Genomic DNA, 24789 nt, shown 5'->3' with positions numbered 1-24789 from the left:
AGCCTCTTCTAAACATGTTTATTCAATCGGATTCCACGGGCTACTTTCTGTACTGACCCCAAGGTAAGTGGACTCAGGCACCCAAGAAAACAATGCAAATAATAGATGCTAAAATGAAAGCAATGATACAAGTGAAATGCAAACAAAATCATCTCTAAGACTATAAAGAACAAAAATATCCGTGGAAGATACTGATTTACCCATTTAATAGGTTTCCAAAACCCAAACCAAATAAAACACAACCACACCAAATCTAAATTACAACACTTTATTGCAGCATCGGCAAAGGTCAGATTTCTGAAGCTGGTGAAGATCGGGCAGCATTTCCATGTGAAATGTTACAACTTTACAGTTTTGTTTCTTATTTAATTCTACATGCAGAAACTAAAATATGGTAAAAGAAAAAATGCAAAACAGCTAGAAAAAAAAGATGTAATCAAGTTGTAGCTTACAGATGTGCTTGCTCTTCAACTAAATTCACTATGCCTACTGGAAAGCAAACGAAAGACAACTATCCTAATAAATTAACAGATTGGCCAGAAACAGACTAAGAACTCTCATTTCTATGTCGTGGGGGGAAAACAAAACAAAACAAAAACAAAAGCAAAATAAAAGCTCTACTGTTTCCATACTTTGTTTAGAGACAGAGGCTGTAAACCCATGAAGGTCAACAAAATCTCCGGATCCCCTTCTCGCTGTCCTTCGTCCATCTTCTGTGGTGTCTGCCTGGCACGCTGTTTGTTTTCAATGATACTTACAATGGGCTCGACTATCTCTGTTCTGAGGCTGGTGTCAGACTCCCCTAAGCCATCTGGGTTCATGCTGTGTGTACTAATTGTCTTCACATTTTCCCTTTACCCTAATAGGCTATGTTGTATTACTGACTCTGATGGATAAAACTGATTTTTCTCCCCCATCCCTTGTTCCTCATGAAAGAGATTCCTAAACAAAAGCCTTCCTGGTGGATTATCTGGTACCTGGATATCTTTCATCATTTTTCTGTCCTGCATGTAAGTTTTCACTAGAAGATTTTACTGCTTGCTCTATACTTTTCTACTGTAGTTCTGGAGCCCCCAAATGTATCTTCTTTCAACACGGGATGTTCAATTCAGAGACACTGAAACTCAAATCAAGTTTAAACTCAAGTTCATTTCCCCCATACCATTACCATTACAACCGTCTCTTCTCCGGCTCAGTCATCTCACTGACGCTCTTCCTGGTGTAACTGCTCAGGAATCAAGTCAACCACCTCATTTCTTGACTGCCATTCTCAAGAGAAGATGAACCCTCACGTGATTTCCATTACAAAAGGCCTTTTCCGCCTTGTCTGGAAGCGTCGGCTTGTTCCGGTGTTGGCAGAGGCTGCTGTTTCTGCCTCATGGCCCCAGCCTGTCCCAGGTTTAGATTCGCAACTCTCTAGACCGACATGCTGAGATGTGTCCACTGCTCTCATTCAATTGCTGGAGGACTCCACTATCCACAACATCAGATACAGGACCTAATGAAATGACACGTGCTGCTGGATCAACGTCTCCTAGAGGCACAAACAGGGCAATGTTAAAGAACCTGGACTGAGGATGCCTCTCCAGCAAGAAAATGCCCCCTGAGCACCACCAGCCACTGTTCAATGACTGCAGAGAAGTCAGTGCTTTTTAAAGAGGGTACAGATTCCTACTAAAGAAATAAGAGGGGGCAGAGGGACACTAAATAGGGCAATTCTGACAGTGATGGGGAGGGTGGGCCCGTCAATTTCCTGTAACTACTTTCTAAGATGCTGAAAACTCGTGGTTTGTGTCACAGCTGAACTGTGTAACCCCCTTATTTATGTGCTGAAGTCTAACCTCTGAACCTCAGAATGCAACCTTATTTGGAGAAAGGGTCACTGCAGATGTAATTAGTTAAGAGGAGGCCAGACTAGAATTGGATGAGCCCCTAATCCAGTATGACTGTGTCCTCATAATAGGAGGACATCTGGACAGACACACACCCGAGGAGAACCCCACATGAAGAGGAAGGTAGGGATCAGAAGGTGCTGTGGAAGCCAGGAGTGCCAGGGGCTGCTGACAAACCACCAGGAGTCAGCAGGGAGCTGGGAGCAGACTGTCCCTCTCAGCCCTCAGAAAGAAGTGACCCTGCCTTGACTTTGGATTCCAGCCTCCAGAGTGTGAGACGGGAGTTCTGTTGTGTGAATCACACCGTGTACTATGCTGTCTTTCGCAGCTCTAGCAAATTAACACAGGTTGCCTACACAAAGCCAGTTGCACTAGCAAGAAACTTCCAAAGACTAAAATGCAAATATGGAAAAGTCTATCTTCAGTTGGATACATGTGCAAGTTGTACAGAACTGAACAGGATGGGAAAAGGTCAGTAGAGTGTTCCCTGAGAGAAAGAAACAGTCTCTTGATGTCAAGACAAAGCAATGGTCTAAAACAGAATATTTCAGACAAATGCAGTGAATAAAGGAAAAGTGCTCACAGTCTTTGATAAGTGAGACACACTTGCCCTATAATCTCTCACTACTCTGAGAGTGGTCCGCACTCCAGCAACTTTGACATCACCTGACAGCTTGTTAGAAACTAATCAGAACCAGTAGTTTAATGACAGTCAAGATGGTTAAAATGTGTATTTTAAGGTTTGAGGAGCAATGGTATAATCCACACGAATTTACAGAGTGTAAACTGTATTAGTACTGACATTTGCCAAAGATGCTATTGTTATTCAGTTGCTAAGTCATGGCTAACTCTACGACCCCATGGACTGCAGCACACCAGGTTTCCCTGTCCTTCACTATCTCCTGGAGTTTACCCAAACTCATGTCCACTGAGTCAGTGATGCCATCCAACCATCTCATCTTCTGGTGCCCCCTTTTCCTCCTGCCCTTAATCTTTCCCATGATGCTGAGTTTCACAGTTTTTTCAACACTAGCAGAGTGGAAAGTAACCTTGTCCTCCTTACAAAACACCTGGGTAACTGTATTACTTAGAGTGCTATTGCCATTTTAATTCATTATAAGCAAAACACTTATACTTTGTTAGAACGTTAATACCCAGGGAGAAGGGTTGAAATTTTAACTTACAGCCTATTTCAATCCTGATTAGAAAATATAAAAATCATTACCATTAATGTCTGAGAGCCTTATCAAATTCTAAAGATAAGAAAAACTTAAAACTGCTTTAATAACCAGGTTTCTAGTAAATTTCCCTTCATCTGCCATACACTGTCAACAATATTAATAACTTTTAAAAGAGTACTAGCCAAGTTAGGAGTCAACTGAAAACAGTTCTTCAGACCTCACAGAATTTCTTCTGCCTCCTTCTATAGGAATTTAGAACCCAGGCAGCCGAGGACCATGGCTCTAGATAAACAGCTTCCCAATGAGTCTGGCCCAGCGTTAAAAATAGAAGAAAATAAAGAGGAGCCAAACCACCATAAGACACCACCCCATCAGCTAATGTTCTTCCACATGACTACACTTCTTCACTTAAATTTAAGTTTAAAAAACAGCAAAAAACACATGTACTTGAAAGGCTCAGAAACTCATTTTTACGCATTTGTTTGTTCCTCCCCAATATTCATCCATACCTGCATTTTGAGAGCTCTGGCTTTAAAAATACCACAAAACCATGAGACTTACAGAGGGTCATTTTAAAGAGCACTGTATAAGTTAGGATTTTATTTTATTTTCCAAATCAGTATCTTAGGAAGAGATTTAAAATAGGTAAAGAAAGTAGCTCAAGAATTGGAATCTCACAAAATCAGGAAAATAAAAGGGAATGAGTGCTGGGGAGCATAACACAGGAAGAAAGTTTATTAAATGATTAAACACAGATTGTTTTTTTTGAAGTTTCTCTGTCCATTCAACAAACATTTACTGGGGATCTATTCCATGCTAGGCACCAAAAGCTGTGGAGGAGACAAAATGAAAAGCAAGACAAGGCTTCCTAGGTCCTCAGTTTTCTGGGGGACAGAGACAGGCTGGCAGGTGATGAAGCACTGTAAGGTTTGGGGAAGTGCAGTGACTCAGGGCACCAAGGTGAGACTCCTGAGTATCAATGTGAGACCAGACAGAGAAGCAAAAGTTATCCAGAGGAAGAGCCCAAGAGGGTTCCAAACAGAGAGAGGCAAAAGACAGCATAACTAGGAGAACTAAGAGGCCAGCTGGGTGGGGTGGAGGGCAAAGAACAGCAGGAGAGAAAACCAGTAAATAGAGAGCACCCTATCATCTAGGGTCGTGTTATCAAGTGAGGAGCTGGGACTTTATCCCACAAGCCATGAGTAACCCTGAAGGATGTGAGAACTCAGTGACAAACCAATTTCCTAAACTGAAATTGGATTAGAGTTGTCTGAGCATATGTGAAGTGACAGTCACTCAGTCGTGTCCCACTCTGCAACACCATGGACTATACAGTCCATGGAATTCTCCAGGCCAGAATACTGGAATGGGTAGCCTTTCCCTTCTCCAGGCTATCTTCCCAACCCAGGGATTGAATTGGGGTCTCCTGCATTGCAGGTGGATTCTTTACCAACTGAGCTATCAGGGCCTGAGCATATAGTTCAGGAACACAACTATTCTTAGTGAGTAAAGACACAGGATGAACATCTGCATTTTCTGCAGTGCTACTACTGCAGCAGTGGAACATTTCTGCAACCCCAGCACCTCTCTCCTACACCTGCTCGCCTATTCCCAACAACACGTTGATATCTGAGGGCTCTGAGAGCCTCAGTCTAAACACTAATATCCTGAGGCAGACATGTAAGAGCAGTGAAGCCTATGTCACTTTTGATAACAACCCAAACACAAGAGAGAGAAAGAAATTGATGGGGAAGGGTCTTCAGATCAGATCCTGGAAAACTTTCAACAATTTTGTTCCTTAAAAAAACAAGATGAGTGAGGATTTATTAGGGAATATCTTCTATATGAAATACCTTACAGTTTTAGTTACTTCACATCAGGCAACTCAAGTTTAAGAAGAGCTGGCATGGGTCTCAGCAGGATCTTTTACAATTTAAAAACAAACAAAATACCTAAAAAAAACCTCAATCTGCATGCCTCAAAGTCCAACAACAGGTTTTGAGTTTTTATAAACATGATTACTTAACACTGGCTTAAGAAATTCTAACAAAAAGCCTGTGACTTCTCTCCAATTAATCAATAACTAGTCCTCTCTATCTATAAATGCAAAAGAGAAAATTTTTAAAAATCCAAAATAGTCAAAGAAAATGAAAACCAATATTGGTATGACTAAAATCGAGATTTGATAAAACAAACAAAAAAAGGTAACTATTTTATAAACAGGTATTTTTTTCTCAAATATCTACAACTCAAAGACTTCTACTGTGCTAATCCTTGGGCCTTTATCATTAGTTATAATCCAGAACTATCTAACTTACTCACACAGACACCATGAAAAACAACTAGCTAAGGCGGAAACAAGCGAGATCGTCATACCTCCCACCAGTCTTAAAGATTAGATCCGCATTAGGCGCTCCCTTTGGGTGTTGGTAACGAGGCCGCCGCTCCCGATTGGTGTTTGCCGGAGCTGGGCGTTGGGCAAGAGACTGCAGCATCTCTGTAGTTAGGAGCAAAACAAAAAAGGCGTAATAAGCAAATAAAGGGAGATCAAATTTATTAGTTCTGTCAGGTAGCTACCTAAAGAAAAATCACCATTCAGTTCAGTCGCTCAGTCGTGTCCGACTCTTTGTGACCCCATGAATCACAGCAAGCCAGGCCTCCCTGTCCATCACCAATTCCCAGAGTTCACCCAAACTCATGTCCATCGAGTCTGTGATGCCATCCAGCCATCTCATTCTCTGTCGTCCCCTTCTCCTCCCGCCCCCAATCCTTCTCAGCATCAGTCTTTTCCAGTGAGTCAACTCGCCACATGAGGTGGCCAAAGTATTGGAGTTTCAGCTTTAGCATCAGTCCTTCCAATGAACACCCAGGACTGATCTCCTTTAGAATGGACTGGTTGGATCTCCTTGCAGTCCAAGGGACTCTCAAGAGTCTTCTCCAGCACCACAGTTCAAAAGCATCAATTCTTTGGCCATCAGCTTTCTTCACAGTCCAACTCTCACATCCATACATGACCATGGGAAAATCACCATTATATGGACTAAAATCATTGAGAAATACTGGAAGAGCAATCAAGAGAGGAGATATGCTCTTGTGTACCATATAACACCACGCTCCCTTCCAGTCAATGGGGCCACAACTGTGTGTCTTGTGAGGCAGTGAAACAGTGTAAGAAGCAGCAGAGTACAACATCTGGCAGCATGGTGTTTGGAGCTGAACAACATTAGATTGGACCCCAGCTCTGCCACATACTAGCTATGGCGCTTTTGGCTCAGTTTCCCTAAATATAAAATTTCATTTATCTCATGGAATTATTGGGAGGATTAAAAGCTACGATTAAGTACATAAGCATCTGGCCATACTAAGCACTTCTACTGAGTGTTGCTGCTGCTGTTGCTAAGTCACTTCAGTCGTGTCCGACTCTGTGTGACCCCAAAGACGGAAGCCCACCAGGCTCCCCCATCCCTGGGATTCTCCAGGCAAGAACACTGGAGTGGGTTGCCATTTCCTTCTCCAATAAGCTTATAACTAGATTCTAAAAAAATAACACACATAGAGAAAAAGACACAATCAGCACTTCTATAAAAGCGACACCAATGCAATGACAGTCTATGTCCAGGGATTCCTAACCCAGTGCTCTCTTTGACGCTAATTCTGATACCCCTCCCCCACCACACTGTCTCCCCTGTGAAGGCTCCAAGTGAATGCATGGATATTACCAATAAGCATAACAACTTAATTGCTTAATAAACTTGACTGCCATTTTGGCATCCTAATTAGCTTAAGAAATATCTTCTCCTCCAAGTTAATTTTTTAAGCTTATGTTTTGTTTTTTAATTTAAAAAATTTAAGCTCCATCATTTATGTGGTTATGGCACAGTAACAATGTACCAAGAACATTCAGAAAGATGGCTCTAAGTTTATCAAAAGTTATCTGCGGCTGAATTCAATCCCACTATACAATAGTGTGAGCTCACTGATAGCCAAATGAGAAAATTTCCTATAGCTCTTCAGGAATGGCTGGAGTTCTCATTTAGGTAAAAATGTTTAAATAGTTGAGCAAGGTAACAGGCACTGGTCAAAATTTTTAACCCTTGGAGTAAATCAAAACTTTCAAGCCCCTGCTAGCTACCATTATTTTATTATTAAGAACAATGAGTATTGGGAATTCCCTGGTGGTCCAGTGGCTAGGACTCCATGCTTCCACTGCAGGGGACATGGGTTCGATACCCAGTCAGGGAACTAAGATCCCGCATGCCTTTTGTCATGACCAAATAAATAAATAAACATGATTATTTTAACAAAACTGGCATCAACTAAAGATTCTAAAAGTGGGATTTAAAGATAGAACACCAAATATTTATTTATACAACAATCTCTTGCACAAAAAGCAGTTTCTGAGTACAACACTATATAAAAGACATGTTATGGCTCTGAGGGCCTTTCAAGGTGTCTGTGGACTCCATATGTAAAGTTTAGCTAATCCAAGGGTGCTAAGTATGTCTGCATAAAACTGGAATCCTAACTTGATGCCCTCAAATCTGGAAGGAAGAGGGTTCTCAAGACCAGGATTCCCAAACAGACAAGAGATGATATTTGCTGAATAATAATTTGCTCACAGTTGACTGGCAACACAAGGCAATTAAAACTTGGTACTATCTCACCTGCAATCCAGCTCTTACAGTATGGAATCTAACTGAATTATAAGGGAAGCAAAATATGATAAAAATTACATTAGTGTTATTTTATAAATAAGTGAAAGAAAAGACAGAAAGGAATATAAAAAAACAATCAACTTCTCAGGCTAAATATAAACAAACATGACATGAAAAGGAGCAGAATAATAGCTTAGATGTTCTATATTTTAAAAACCCCAAAGGCATCACAATTTTCTACTTCTGTCCTGGAAACGATTTGATACCTTGATAATCTTCTTGTTCTTGCCGTTCATTGATATCTAGTGTGAGCTTTTTCATTCTCATCCTCTCTTCTTGTTCTGCTTGTTGCTGGTTCCAATGATTTGCAGCAAGTTGGGAAGACATGGGTACATTAAGGATCTTAAACTGAGAAAAAAAAGTAAAGAAACCACAAATGGCTTGAGAAAATCAAGAAACAAAGATTTCAAATAAATCAGTGCATGCATTCATTCTCAGTCACTCCCAACTCTTTGTGACCCCATGGACTGCAGCCTGCCAGGCTCCTCTGTCCATGGGATTTCCCAGGCAAGAATATTAGAGTGGGTTGCCATTTCCTACTCCAGGGGATCTTTCCCAACAAAGGGACTGAATCCAAGTCTCTTGTGTCTCCTGCACAGGCAGGCAGATTCTTTACCACTGAGCCACTTGGGAAGCCCAAATAAATAAGTAGAACTAAATGAGGTTAGAAAATTAATCTTTCCTTTCCTAATGTGTTAATAAAGGCAGTATCATCTCAAAACATACACAGACAATAGTGTTCCTCTACTTAAGAGATAAACCCATGAGGGTTGGATAAGAAGTGGAACGTCATCAAGTTCAACGTCCATGAAAAGCAGACACTCCTCTTCCCTGCACCATTTGGAAGCAACATATCTAAACAACAGGGGATCATTTTCCACTGTGCAGACCCTGTTACATACAGCTAACTGTCAGAAAGGGTTTTATACAGCAAGCTATAATCTGCACCCTTTTTATTTCTACCCTTTGGAATTAGTTCTTCCCTCTTGACTATACAGAACAAATCTAGTCCACCTTTAGGATTATCAAGTCTTCATATTCTAAAGAGAGCTGTGATGCTGGAAAAGAGAAAGTTTAGCAACTGAACAATTAGTTATGGGGAATATTTCTTATCTATGGAATGTTTTGTTTTTAGCAGATGTTCCTGGTTCAGGATTGTTAACAACTATTAAACCAAAATAAATATCTTTTGCATTTGTTTAAAACAAAAAATTCTTTAAAACATTACCTAATGGCTCTATTACATTAAAACTTTTGCTTTAATAAGACATTTTCTTTCAATTCATTATTCTAATTCATAGACATTTAAATCTAGAAAGAAATTATCAACAGTATTTTCCTTTCTTTTCAACTACTTACTTCACTGGTACAAATTTTTCTTTTCCTACTGACTACAGAAGAAAGTTATTTCTGGGCACAAATTTGGTGCACAAAGAGATCTTTCACTTAAGAACTAAAGATTCCTATAAGGCTACGCATTTCACATTTCTAGAAAAACCGTTGCACCAGAAGAACCAACACCCAAAAGTCAAATAAAGAAATAAAAATCAGAACAAAATATACTTTCTTCTTCAGACCACAAAATAAGAGTGATGTTTCTTCAAATAATGTTCCTAAAATTGAATATATTCCAAAATTCCAAATAATGTTTGAGTTGAAATTTTACTTAATAACCAAGTACTCTGAGCTCTCATTTCATGTTTGCTAACATTTTAAAAATAAAGTTCAATAAAAATGTTTCCTTAAACAAAATTTCACATTTTAAGAAGGACTTCACTCTTATATGGGTTACACAGTATATAATCTATCTACTTTGAACCAAAAATATTTCTGTTAAAATACAGACACATAGTCTTACTTTGACCCATAGAATTTAGGATTCAAGACTACTGAAATGAATTTACTTTTCAAAGCTCAAAAGTTTCTGAAAGTAGGTTTTAATTTTATGCCTACACATTCTGAAAAGATCAAAAGGGTGTGCAAACTGACACAGGTATCATGAATTTTTCATATGTGCCTCAGGAAACAGAGGGATGAATGAAGAAAATTGATTATTTATTGTTATACAATAAATATGATCGTCCCCCTTCATGGATCACTGCCTTGTTGTGGTGAAGGGGCTTGCATAACTCAATAAAGCTATGAGCCATGCCATGCAGGGCCACCCAAGATGGACGGGTCATAACAGAGAGTTCTGACAAAACGTGATCCACTGGAAGAGGGAATGGCAAACCTGGTTATACCTAGTTATACCCAGGTTATACCTGGGTATACCACCCTAGTATACCTGCTGTGAGAACCTCATGAATTGTATAAAAGGCCAAAAAGATATGACACCAAAAGATAAGTCCCCCAGGTCTGAAGGTATACAATATGCTACTGGGGAAGAGCAGAGGAGAATTACCAATAGCCCCAGAATGAGTGAAGCAGTTGGGCCAAAGCAGATACAAAACTCAGTTGTGGATGTGTCTGATGATAAAAGTAAAATCCGATGCTGCAAAGAACAGTACTGAATAGGAACCTGGAATGTTAGGTCCATGAATCAAGGAAAATTGGATGTGGTCAAGGAGATGGTAAGAATAAACATAGACATCCTAGAAATCAGCAAACTAAAATCGATGAGAATGGACTAATTTAATTCAGATGACCACCATATCTACTACTGTGGGCAAGAATCCGATAGAAGAAAAGGAGTAGCCCTCATAGTCAACAAGAGTCCAAAACACAGTACTTGGGTACAACCTCAAAAATGACAATAATCTTGGTTCGTTTCCAAGGCAAGCCATTCACCATCACAGTAATCCAAGTCTATGCCCCTATGACCGATGCTGAAGAAGCTGAAGTTGATCAGTGCTATGAAGATCTAGAAGACCTCCTAGAACTAACACCTAAAAAGGTATTCTAGTCATCACTGGGGACTGGAATGCAAAAGTAGGAAGTCAAGACATACTTGGAGTAATAGGCAATTTTGGCCTTGGAGAACAAAATGAAGCAAGGCAAAGCTTAACTGAATTTTGCCAAGAAAATGCACTAGTCATAGCAAATACCCTTTTTCAACAACACAAGAGACGACTTTACACATGGACATCACCAAACGGTCAATAGCAAAATCAAACTGCTTACATTCTGTGTAGCTGAAGATGGAGAAGCTGCATACAATCAGCAAAAACAAGACCTGGAGCTGACTTTGGCTCAGATCATCAGCTTCTCACAGCAAAACTCAGGCTTAAACTAAAGAAAACTGGGAAAAACAATAGGCCAGCCAAGTATAACTTAAGTCAAATCCTGTATGAATTCGTAGTAGAGGTAATGAATAGATTCAAGGGACTAGATCTTGTTAACAGTGTGCCTGAAAAACTATGGACAGAGGTTGTAATATTGTACAGGAGGTGGTGAACAAAACCACCCCAAACAAAAAGAAAAGTAAGAAGGCAAAGTGGTTATCTGAGGAGGTTTTACAAATAGTGGAAAAACAAAGAAATGAAAAGCAAGGGAGAGAGGGAAAGGTACATCCAATTAAAAGTAGAGTTCCAAAAAACAGCTAGAAGAGATAAGAAGGCCTTCTTCAATAAACAATGTTTAATAACAGAAGAATACAACCAAAGGGGAAAGACACAGATCTCTCTTCAGAAAAACTGGAAACAGCAAGGGAGCATTCTGTCCAAAGATGGGCACAATAAAGGATAAAAACGGTAGAGACCTAGTAGACGCTGAAGAGATCAAGAAGAGATGGAGAATACATGGAAGAGCTATATAAAAAAGATCTTAATGTGGATTACTATGATGGTGTGGTTAGTCACCCAGAGCCAGACCTCCTGGAGTGGGAAGTCAAGTGAGCCTTAAGAAACACTACTGTTAATAAAGCCAGTGGATGCGATGAAATTCTAGCAGAACTATTCAAATCCCTAAAGGATGATGCCATCAAGGTTTTACATTCATTACATCAGCAAACCTGGGAGACCCAGCAGTGGCCACAGGACTAGAAAAGATTAATCCTTATCCCAATCCCCAAGAAGGGTAATACCAAAAAATGTGCTAACCATCAGATAACTGTACTCATCTTCCATGCTAGTAAGGTCATGCTTAAAATCTTACATGCTAGGCTTCAGCATTATGCAAATGAAGAACTTCTAGATGTCCAAGCCGGGGTTGGAAAAGGATGAGAAAGAAGAGATCAATTCACCAATATTTGCTGGATTGTATAGAGAAAGCAAGGGAATTTCAGAAAAACACCTGTTTCATCGACAATGCTAAAGTCTTTGACTATGTGGATTATGATAAACTGTGGAAAGTTCTTAGAGAGATGGGAATATGAGACCATTTCACCTGTCTCTTGAGAAACCTGCATGCGGTTAAGAAGCAACAGCTAGAACCCTGTATGGAACAACTGATCCATACAAGATCAAGAAAGGAGTATGACAGGGCTGTCTGCTGTCACCCTGTTTATTTAACCATACACTGAGCACATCATGAGAGATGCCGGGCTGGATGAATTAAAAGTTGGAATTAAAATAGGCGGGAGAAACATCAACAACCTCAGATATGCGGATGATACCACTCGAATGGCAGAAAGCGAAGAGGAACTAAAGAGCCTTTTGATGAAAGTGAAAGAGCCAGCTTAAGAGTAAATATTAAACTAAGATCATGGCATCTGGCCCCATTCAGTTCAGTTCAGTTCAGTCGCTCAGTCGTGTCCGACTCTCCGCGACCCCATGAATCACAGCACGCCAGGCCTCCCTGTCCATCACCAACTCCCGGAGTTCACTCAAACTCATGTCCACAGAGTTGGTGATGCCATCCAGCCATCTCATTCTCGGTCGTCCCCTTCTCCTCCCGCCTCCAACCTTTCCCAGCATCAGAGTCTTTTCCAGTGAGTCAACTCGTCGCATGAGGTGGCCAAAGTATTGCAGTTTCAGCTTCAGCATCAGTCCTTCCAATGAACACCCAGGATTGATCTCCTTTAGAATGGACTGGTTGGATCTCCTTGCAGTCCAAGGGACTCTCAAGAGTCTTCTCCAGCACCACAGTTCAAAAGCATCAATTCTTCGGCGATCAGCTTTCTTCACAGTCCAACTCTCACATCCATAGATGACCACGGGAAAAACCATAGCCTTGACTAGACGGACCTCTGTTGGCAAAGTAATGTCTCTGCTTTTTAATATACTATCAAGGTTGGTTATAACTTACCGCATGGCAAACAGAAGGGGAAAAGGTAGAAGTAGTGACAGATTTCCTCCAAAATCACTGCAGACAGTAACTACAGCCATGAAATCAGAAGATGACTGCTTCTTGACAGGAAAATGATGACAAACCTAGACAGTGTGTTGATAAGCAGAGGCATTACTCTGCTGACAAAGGTCCAAAGTTAAGGTTATCATTGTCTCAATGGTCACATACGGTTGAGAGAGCTGGACTGTAAAGAAGGAAGAACGCCAAAGAACTGATACCTTCAAACTGTGGTGCTGGAGAAGACTCCTGAAAGTCCCTTGAACAGCAAGAAGATCAAATCAGTCAATCTTAAGGGAGATCAACCGTGAATATTCACTGGAAGGACTGATGCTGAAGCTGAAGCTCCAGTACTTTGGTTATCTGATGTGAACAGACGACTCACTGGAAAAGTCCCTAACGCTGGGAAAGATGGAGAGCAGAAGAGGGTGTCAGAGGATGAGATAGCTGGATGCCATCACCGATGTAATGAATATGAACTTGGGAAAACTCCAGGAGATGGTTAGGGACATGGAGGCCTGGTGTGCTGCAGTCCATGGGGTCACAAAGAGTCAGACACAACTGGGTGACTGAATGACAACAAGTTGATCTTCATAGAAAGATATTCCTAAGTTCAGTTCAGTTCAGTCGCTCAGTCGTGTCCGACTCTTTGCGACCCCATGAATCACAGCACGCCAGGCCTCCCTGCCCATCACCAACTCCCGGAGTTCACACAAACTCATGTCCATCGAGCTGGTGATGCCATCCAGCCATCTCATTCTCTGTCGTCCCCATCTCCTCCCGCCCCCAATCCCTCCCAGCATCAGTCTTTTCCAGTGAGTCAACTCATCGCATGAGGTGGCCAAAGTATTGGATATTCCTAAAGCTCCTTTTAAATAAGAAAAGTCAAGGCTCAGTAAATGTGTCAATGTAGCAAAGAAAGTTCAGGAGCTGTATAGGAATAGGAACCAATTCCCATGTGATAGTTCAGCCTATGGAAGTGAGGTTGCCATGTACTGCCCTTGACAATTATTTAAAAAAAAAAAAAAACCAGGAAAAGTCTACTCAGAGAACTAAGTTATCCCTAGAAAAGAAAAGCAGAAACTCTGGACTTAAGAGAATCCTGCGAGCCATGGTGAAGCAGCAGTTCCAAGTGCTGAGAAGAGTAGTTTTACAAAGACTCCAGCATCAAGTCTAGGGACTGGGTAGAGGATGAGGGAAAGGGGAAATGTCAGGGCTCAGCTCTGGCCTGAAGGTGAGAAAGTGGGAGCTTTCGTAAAACCTTGATAGCCCTAAAGTCTAGGACGGAGGAAAGTCCTACTGACTGGAAAGGAATTATGAAGAATATCTGGCAAAGATTCAGCAGTGCTCAGAGCAAAGTCAAGTTAACTATTTAAACGTGAGTCACGATGGAAAACCTGTTGCCAGCCCTCCATTCTGTGATCCTAACTGGTACTCAGTTTTCACATCTCAAGACTTATTTGCACCACAGCAAAATGATGGTATGCTCTACAACTTTGATCTTTTGAGTAACAAGAAATTACCTGACAAAGCAGAGATAAAAGATGAAGGTAGGCACCATCTCCTTGAGCCTGTTCTGGAAGGGAGGGAACAGAACGTCCCTCCTCTCACAGAGGATATTCCGGGCCTTCCTTGGTCACCCTCTACAATAGCAGTCTCCCTCTCATCACCTCCTCCCCACCTCAGTCTCCTTCTATCCTCTTAACTTGCTTTATTTTCCAACAGAGCATTGTCCTCAACCTGACATTATTTCTTGTTTGCCTCTCAATACTAGAATGAAAGCTCTGAAGAGAGGGATTTGGTTGACTGCTATATTTCTGCAGGTGAACAGTGCCTGATATGTAATAAGTCAGCAATAAGTAGCTGTTAAATGACAATTTAAATGAACGTGGGAACCAGGTATCAGACTGGTCTGACAAGCTGTTCTAGCCACCATATTTCATAGATGCTTCTGTTAATTATAAGATGCACCATTATTTTACATACCACCGAAACATAAAAAAATGCTGTCAATTATCCTAAGATTCCATCAACTCTAAGAGGCAGCTTGAACTAAGAAATAATTAAGTATGAAAATTTTTTTTTTAACAGAACTGGTAATAAATGATGTATCCTTGAGTTAGATCTGGGAGCCGGGCTCCGTTTCCTTCAGGGCACTTTCCACAATCGGCAAATATAATATTATGCTTGTCTCTCTCCCTCAGCTGGTGTGTGCTCACATGGCCAGGGGCTACATCCTGTTCATCACTGTAGCCTCACACTTGGGCTGGTGTCTGGCAGAGCAGACAAATAATATTTGAGGACTGAATGTATGAATCAAAGTGATAGCTTACTAGACAGGGAAATGATTGTGAGGGCCGTCTGTGAGATAAGGGAAAGAAAGAGGAGGTGGTTTAAGGAGAGGAGAAGGATCAGGGGTCAGAAAACAATGTTTTTTTTTCCTCCAAAAGCCATTTGGCAAGTGATCATTTTTTTTCAAGATTATCTGCCATCACTCTCCTTTCCTTTCTCACTGTGAGCTTACTGATAAAATCTTCCTACTGAAAGTCAATGTTTATTTTCTAACAAATGCATATGACTTAAATTTTAAAATGTTCTTTCCATTAAAAAACACCCATCTATTTGATGAAAGTTACATATGTCTTCTGTGCACATAACAGATAAACTTATACCACTGAATACCAGTCTTTTCCCCCTGTAAGCAAGAACCTATAAAACAAAGTTACCACTTACACCTGGTAACTACCAATGAACTGGGAATACACTGTGGACAGATTCTCACCTGCTGCTTATTGCCTTTTCTGGTTAACATGACAAACGGCATTGTGTCTGCAGACTCTGTCTCTCCCTCCCCACCACCGAGTGGGGGTCCTTTCCTCAGCTGGCTTTTCAGGTGCAAGGGAATGGCAACATCAAGTTGGTGCACTTTAACAGATTCGCCACTTCGTTGCTTAAAGACAGAAATGAAAAAAATGTAAATAGCCCAATAAATTGTAATTCCTTCAGTGCTATCTATATATCTTAGAACAATCATTACAGCCAAGTAATCTTCCTGAAACCAGAGTCGCCTGCCCCACCTCCACATCTGCACACATGCCTTGGAACCATATGATTTGGCTCCTGCTGATGGGTCAGGCCTCTCCCAAACTCAAACACACAATGCTGCAGGTTCTACTGTCCTGTTTGAGTACACTGTGCCCTTTCCTTCACCTTCAGAGCACACATCTTCCTTTGTAATTGTCATGGGCCACAACTGCCTCCTTATCTATAAGAACCCCTACCTGACCGATGGGTTCATCACTGTGCCCTTTCTCTGGTGTTTCCTGCAGTGTGCACATGCAGTCAGAGCTCAGTATTTAAAAGTGAATAGATAACTTCCTTTTTGTTAGTATCAATTCTTTTTAACATTTACACTGGATTTATCAACCAATTACTGAAACAAATCTTCACCAAAGGATGACTTACTACGTGTTAAGCTTGGAGATACTAGTATTAAAAAGATAATCTCTATCCTCAAAGAGCTCATAATCTTGTTAAGTAAGAAAGAGAAATTAATTACGATTCATCTGAGTTGTGTATAACATGTACAATAGAGTGACTACATACGACGGGTTGAGAGTGGGTGGGTGCTGAGATTTCACAAAAGGTTGAATGCAAACGGGACATTTGAGAACATTAAAGACTTCATAGGCTTTCTTCCAACCAGATGGTAAAAGAGCAGTTTGGAGGATACACAGAGAATTTAGACAGGGGAAGAACAGGTGCAAAAGCAAAGATGTGAAACAGCAGGTGCATTTAGGGAACTGCAAATAATTTTCTAAGTCTGAATGAATGGAGCACAAATGAGGAAAGAGCTGAACATGATACTTCTAAGCAAGTAATGCTAAAGGGGCATGACGGTATTAAAACTTCTTTACTGCCATTTAAACAGTCTTTTGATACAGGCACCATACTTGCAACAGACTTGCAAATCAGCAAAACGGTAATGAAGTTGTAAGCTTTTATTGTTTTTGATTTCTCAGCTCCAACTGTCAGAATTTGCTTGAAGTTCTCCCAGGTTCATAAGATTATTTATAAAGACTTTTTAGATTAAAATTTGAAACAATCCTGTCAGAGGAATCTTGATATGTAAGTTATCTTTCTTTCCTGATTATAAAATTAACATATTCTCTTCATAAACTAATAAAAAAATATATTAGCAAGTGTGTCCATACCAATTCCTACAGCTATCTCCCTCGGCCTGACTCTAAGACGCAACAACTAATAACAATGGGTCATGTCCTTCCAAATTTTTTTCTTGCATATATACATATATAAAACATATATATACATGACATATACAATATAACACATATAAACAGGAGCAACCATGACGATTATTATTCTATACCAAACATACATGTTTCTTCTTTTAGATTCTGTATCTTGGGCATCTAGTACAGAGCTAATTATTTATTTTACTGGTCCTCTACTGACAGCTTAGACTTTTTTTTTCTATTACAATGTCACATTTATCATGCACTTTAAAGACTATTAAGGGTATACTTTTAGATCAAATGGCAAGTCATTCTGACAGGTTTACTAAAATTCTCTCTAAAAAAAAGGCTGGACTGACTTACATTTACCAAGTATAGATGTTTACCCACACTTAACCACAATAGGTACCATCACTTTTTAAATCTTACTATTTGATGACCTGATAAAAAGGCCCTTCTGAGTTTGCTTGTCATTTGATTATCAGTGAGCTTTAGCACTATATTCTTTCTAACAACAACAAAATGAGTCATTCATTTTGTCTCATTGGTTTGTACAATCTCTTTAGCATAGTACAGATACTGACTCTTGTGTTGTGTCAGCTATAGATTTTTTTCTCCTGGTTAGTTATTTCTAAAAAGATTTCTAAGGCATTTTGTGCTGGAAAGTAATGTAACAAATGGTTGATAAGAGACTGCACCACTCACTACCCTTTCACTTTAAGCAAGTTTTTTTTGTTGTTTTTTCCAAGCCTGTTTCTTTAACTGAAACATGGGAATACAAAAGTATCTAACAGCTAACGGCACTGTATGAAGAATAAACGTAAAGTCAATGCAGTGCTCAACAGTCTTTACAATCGTTAAAATTATTTGCTGCTGCTACTAAGTCACTTCAGTCGTGTCCGACTCTGTGTGACCCCATAGACGGCAGCCCATCAGGCTCCCCCGTCCCTGGGATTCTCCAGGCAAGAACACTGGAGTGGGTTGCCATTTCCTTCTCCAATGTGTGAAAGTGAAAAAGGAAAGTGAAGTCACTCAGTCATGTCTGACTCGTAGCGACCCCATGGACTGCAGCCTACCAGGCTCCTCCGTCCATGGGATTTTCTAGGCAAGAGTACTGGAGTGACTTGCCATTACCTTCTCCGAAAATTATTTGAGAGATTTACAATTAATTCTTGGGTGGAAATTAAAAACAGAAATCCAGCTTTATTTTTTATTGACCATTTGTTGAAGATACCATTTTCCCTCACATGATTTGAGATGTTAACTTCATCAAGATTAAACTGCCATGGTCTAAGGTCTATTTTTAGATTCTGGCAATTCACTCCAGTATTCTTGCATGGAAAATCCCATGGACAGAGGAGCCTGGTGGGCTATAGTCATGGGGTCTCAAAGAGTCACACATAACTGAGTACACACGCAGTGCAATGCAAGGTCTATTTTGGACCCTCCTCTGTTTGATTATCTATCCATTCCTGTACCAAACTAATGCTGTATGTTTAAAATGTTTTATTATCTTATATGTCACACTTTATTTTCTAAAAGTTTCTTAACTGTTCGGTTATTCTTTAAGAATTTAAGAATAATTTTATTAGGTTCATTCTACATCCATGTCCCTGTTCTCTTCCTCCAACACTCACCCCATCCCCCAAATTTCCCTGATGGGACAGAATAAGGACTGCATGAAACTTAAGGACATGATTTATGGAGAAATGATGTCTTAACAATACTGTGTCTTCCTATGATTTTTAGCAAAAGGAAAAAGTCTGTACAACTGTTCATTTTGGGTATCTGATAATGATTTAAAATCAGGGCCTAATAGTGGATGAAGTTTTCTCCTATTCATAAATACAACTGCAAAAATGTGAATTCAAACGTCCCTCCTCTCTGATCACATCCTCTCACCCTTCCAGCTCGCTTCTTAAGAACTCTCAATAAGCGAAGACCACAGAACCACACCAAAAATCTCCCATTCCTTTGACTTCATCAGCTTTTCCACCTTTTCTAAATGTTGGGGTTTGTCAGGGCTCAACCCTGAACCTGCTTCTCTTCTGTCTCCACACTTTACATCTGGATGAGCCAGTTATTGCCATGGCTTTAAAAGTACTGCTGTTTATGTTTCTCTTCTGCTCTCCAGACATTTCCACTGACGCCTCACAGGCTCCTCAAACTTACCAAGTGTAACTCCTACTCGCACTCTCCTGTTTCTTAGAGACAAGTCAGTGGTCCAAACCACAAGACTGGGTGTCATCCTTGACTCCTTGGGCCCCACATACTGCTACCTAATCAAGCACCAAATAAATCCAGTTCATTCTGCCTCCTAAATAGCTTTCAAATCCAGACTTCTGTCCATGTGCCCTGCCACTCTCCTAGACAGATGACCATCATCTTTCAGCTAGGTTACCACCACAGCCTTCTAACCAACACCTCTGGTTAGTCTCTCCGCTTTTAGTCCTGTTTCAGGAGACCAGGGTTTGATCCCTAGGTCAGGAAGATCCTCTGGAGAAAGGAATGGCAAGCCACTCCAGTATTTTTGCCTGGAGAATCCTGTGAACAGAGACTGGTGGGTTACAGTCTGTGGGGTTGCAAAGAGTCAGACACAACTGAGCGTCTAACACACAGTCTGAACCAGCTCCTTAAAGGACTGTGCCACTCCTGATTACCTGTCTCATGCTGTGACCCATCCACAGACAGACTATGTTCTATTACTACTGGCACCCTTTTTAAAGTTTTTCAAACAAGTACTTTTTTGCCCTGATCAGGACCTCTGACACAGTTTTTACATTAATCCTACTTTTTCACCTAGATGGTTCCTTTGTACCTGTCTTGTCTGAAAGTCATGATCTCAGAGATGTATTCTCTGATTATCTCTTCTAAAAAAGGCCCCTCCTTTACACTCTATCAAAGTATTCTGTTATTTTGGTTCCTAAGACTAATGTACCTGCACTACTAATTAATACATCATCATAGCTTTTGGCCTTAGTAGTGACAATGAAAGTAAAACCCATCTTCTCTAAAGGATTATTCCATCAGCATGTACTCCATAATATCTTTTATCTTAAAAACACCCTTCCTCTTTCAACTGACTTTCTCTAGCCACATGCCCATTTTTCTCCCCTTTCTAGTAAAAACTTCTCAAGTCAGCTCTACCTGTATCTACTATGTTCACTTCTCCCTTTTCCGTTTTCCACTGAGCCCCACTCCATGGAGCTTTCACCTACCACTCCAATGACAAAAGCCCTCAAATCACCAAATGGCTTAACAATAGCTACAAATAGAGCTGAAGTAAATAGTTCATGGGATTTTACTCCTAACTACAGAAAAACATAAAACACAATTACCTAAATCACTGGAAGACGGAGCTTTTAATAAAATCCAGTATCTTAATATCATGAGTACTTTAAACATAAAATAACCTATATTATTCCAGATATTTATATATAAATTATTCAAATTATAAATAAAACTAAAGAATTTACTAAATTAAATTTCCCCCAATTCTAATCTTCTGTAGTTTGACTCCTAAACAAACTGCAAGTAAAGGGTCTTAGAAAGAGGAGAAAAGGCAGAGGATGATACAATGAAATTACTCTGCTCCAAGTATGATAACATTTATTTTTTCTATTCTATTTCAAAGAAGCATAGCAAATCAGGATGTAGGATGCCAGAAGTATTGGCAGCTTCAAACTGCCTACATTAGGAAAAGCTGTTGCAGAGGTAAATGTTTAGATAGCAGAGACTCTCCAATCACAATCAAATATGCTGCAATATTTTATATTGAGTACTTTGGACTAGAGCAACATTTAATACCTGAAGGTTTTCTAGCATCATTTTATCCAGAGCTTGAATGAAGTCCTCATCTTCTACACAAGGTACATGTTTCAGTCCACCTCCTTTAATCATTACCTCCTTATTAAAACAAAACAGAAACAATTCAAACTGGGAATTCTAACTGTAATGTTTTATATGGCAGAGCCTTCTGTATTGATTACTTGTTCAACATAACTCAAGGAATGAGTTAGGTAAAATAATAACATTATTAAACATTCAAAGAACTTGCAAATAAAGAAAAGTGTTTAGATAAGAAAATAAATAAAAAATGAATTTCTAAAGAAATATTTCAGTAATCACAAAAATCAAAACTTTGGTGGCTAAAATTGAAATATTATGAAAATGATGCACAATTTCAAAGAGCAAAGTTTTAATGATACGTACAGTATTTTCTTCATCAGTCTCATTCTCTTTATTTGAATCCGTGAGATAATCTGTATTCTCCTCCTCTTCCTCCTCCCCTTCATCATCATCATTATCAGAACCCTCCTGAAATTGTTTAACATTTGTAGAAGATTAAAACTTTTGAAAAACTTTACTAATAATTTTACATGCCTTAAAAAGATGTTAAAATTTATGTATAATTATTTATTATTCTCCAGTTTCAGCCTTTTATGCAGTCTGCCTAGAATGGTAGGGCAAAGTCAGCTGGCAACTCTTACTACATACCAGTAGCTAAAAAACCCACTTTACATCTTCCACTGACCTAGTTAATACAAAGATCCTTTTTAGAAACTCATCTATGAATTCCACAAGGAACAAGTCTCCTGCACCTTTCATATTTTTCTCCTTCCTAACAAATTTGAGACTGATTTTTCTCACAGCAGTTCTTTAATACCCATGTAACTCTGCAATGAAAACTGACAATTCAAACTTAACATCATTACCAACCATCTAAAAGCAATGACACTACATTTTATAAAGTATCTCACCACATAAAGCATCTCAGGGTGGAGCATTACAGCATTTTGTTGCTCACCCAGTTCTGAAAAAGGACGGATAAGCTTTACTGTCTTCATTTTTATATGTGAAAGAACTAATGCTTGGAAAAGTTAAGTGACTTGGCCCAAGGACACGTGCTTTTTAAAGCCGAAGAGCTAGATATTCTGACTCCCCTTGCTGGTGGCTTTCAAGTATTACATCTTCCCTATCCTCTCCTGTCAGTAACCCCACATCCTCATCAGTTAAAATTCCTCTTCAAATGGAGGACTGAGCAGAACTCCAATGGATTTTCAAAGAGACACAAAAAAGAAACCAAAAAAACTAATTATTTCCTAACACTGGAAAGATATTTCCTACTCAAAAACTAAGCTAAAATGCATGAATTTTTTTCTTTCACCAATTTTTATATTACTTTGGCCACCTGATGCGAAGAACTGACTCATCTGAAAACACCCTGATGCTGGGAAAGGTTGAAGGTGGGAGGAGAAGGGGATGACAGAGGATGAGATGCTTGGATGGCATCACCGACTCAATGGACATGAGTTTGAGGAAACTCTGGGAGTTGGTGATGGACAGGGAAGCCTGGCGTGCTACAGTCCATGGGGTCGCAAAGAGTTGGACATGACTGAGCGACTGAACTGAACTGAGGTGTTAAGAATAACTTCAAAAGGCCACCTGGAGCTTGGAAGAGTTGTAGAACAAGATGGAAAGGAAAAGTACAACGTTTCTGAAGAGTTTCCACTGCAGCCCTGTTCTTTTCTCAGTTGAGGCAAATATTTATAGAATATTCCACACATTGTCCTTACTACTTTATAATCAACCCATCTTCTCTCTTTAAAAATATTCTCCTATGTCTGGAGGATAGTCATGGGAAAGGGTGGTCCTGGGTGGGAGAGTAACAATTCCAATTCCATTTCTTTTTTTTTTTAATTGGAGGCTAATTATTTTACAATATTATATTGGTTGGTTTTGCCATACACTGACATGAATCCACCCCAGGTGTACATGAGTTCCCCCTCCCGAACCCCCCTCCCACCTCCCTCTTCCCCTTATCCTCCCTCTGGGTCATCCCCGCATATCAGCCACGAGCATATTACCAATTCCATTTCTTAAAGTAAACCAACCATACTCCTTTCACATCTCCTCCCAGCCAAGGCTCAGGAGTCATCCTGTTGAATTTGTTTCTCCATTTAGCAAATTCACATATATTATGCATAATATCCATTTACAACCAGAAAAGAAATAGATTAAAATGATACAATTTTTAAAATTATAAAGTTCACTTTTTAAAAGGTGAAACGCGTTTGGAGAAAATATCACAGCTATTCAAATTGAGGAATCTATAGGAAAATGAGCTATTCTTTAATGTCACTTTTACTGAGGATGTTTCATTTATTAGATTCTTTATCAAATTAGTGCAAAATCCAGAGACAGCCATAAGATTAGTCCAAAAATACAAAATGGAATATTAGTCTAAATAATTAGTCTAAATTAGCCTAAATATACAAAACACTTCCCATTTCCTTTTGCTGTTATAAAATACCTAATAAACCAATTTAAATTATATAATTGAATGTTTCTATGGCCTCATTTTTGAGAAAAGCAATATAGCAATGTCTATTTCATAGAAATGTATTATAGAAACATATTTCAGTTCTAAATTTCTATCAGCTTATTTATATCTACTTTAGGGGAGCTGTCAGGTTGGAAAGAGAAAGTGATGACAATACTGTACTATTTATTTGAAGTTTGCTAAGAGAGCAGATCTCAATAGTTCTCATTACAAGAAAAAACATTTATAACTATGTGAGGTGATGGATGTTAACTAAACTTATTATGGTAATCATTTCTGTCTCTCTATATATATATCAAATCATTGTTGTATGTACACCTTAAACCAATGCAATGTTATTATCAACTATATCACAGTAAAACTGGGAGAAAAGTGGTAGCAAAATAACCCAATATAAAGATGCATTTCCACTGCCTATAAATGCTAGCCAATTTTAAAGTGAAAGTCCCTCAGTCAAGTCCGACTCTTTGCAACCCCATGGAGTATACAGTCCATGGAATTCTCTAGGCTAGAATACTGGAGTGGATAGCCTTTCCCTTCTCCAGGGGATCTTCCCAACCAAGGGATCGAACAAACCCAGGTCTCCCACATTGCAGGTGGATTCTTTATCAGCTGAGCCACACAGGAAGCCCAGCCAATTTTAAAAGGCAAACAGACAAGCTGCCTTTTATACAATCATTCATTTTTAACAGCGAAGCTATTTGCTATGTAGTCAAATTAAACAAAATGTTCATTAATAGCTACAGACCTTCAGGGTTAAAAGAAACAAAGATGGGGATTTTGACTTCTAACTATAGAAAAATCTTAATTACCTAAATTATGGGTCATTTAACCCACTCCAGTATACTTGCCTAGAGAATCCCATGGACAGAGGAGCCTGGCAGGCTACAGTCCATAGGGTCGCCAAGAATCAGACACAACTGAAGCGACTTAGCACCGATGCATGCATGGGTCGTTCTCCTTTCATGCTAAATGAAGCTTTTGAAAAATCTAGCTTAGGGCTTCCCTGGTGGTCTAGTAGTTAAGAATCCACCTTGCAAGGCAAGGGACACCAATTTGATCCCTGGACTGTAAAGATCCCACATGCTGTGGGGCAACTAAGCCCATGCACCGTGACTATGAAGCCTGTGCACACTAAAGCCAGCACTCAGCAACAAGAGAAGCCACCACAATGAG

General features: G+C 39.7%; 1 protein-coding gene across 1 annotated transcript in view; it reads right to left on the bottom strand.

The window, feature by feature from the left end:
- Window positions 1-254: 254 nt before the first annotated feature.
- The window catches only part of UPF2 (UPF2 regulator of nonsense mediated mRNA decay), a 103985-nt gene continuing 79450 nt past the window's right edge, over window positions 255-24789 (bottom strand). Inside the window, exons 17-22 of the mRNA XM_055427587.2 lie at window positions 21483-21587; window positions 21078-21176; window positions 15797-15964; window positions 7995-8136; window positions 5450-5570; window positions 255-1534 (exon numbers count right to left, since the gene is read on the bottom strand). Coding sequence (XP_055283562.1) covers window positions 1525-1534; window positions 5450-5570; window positions 7995-8136; window positions 15797-15964; window positions 21078-21176; window positions 21483-21587 — 645 coding nt within the window. The 3' untranslated portion in view covers window positions 255-1524. The remainder of the gene's footprint in view (window positions 1535-5449; window positions 5571-7994; window positions 8137-15796; window positions 15965-21077; window positions 21177-21482; window positions 21588-24789) is intronic.

This window comes from Moschus berezovskii, chromosome 15, assembly GCF_049115385.1.
Source record: "Moschus berezovskii isolate FMDL1 chromosome 15, NW_MosBer_1.0, whole genome shotgun sequence".
NCBI lineage: Eukaryota > Metazoa > Chordata > Mammalia > Artiodactyla > Moschidae > Moschus > Moschus berezovskii.
This window is presented reverse-complemented; position numbering and strand designations above follow the sequence as displayed.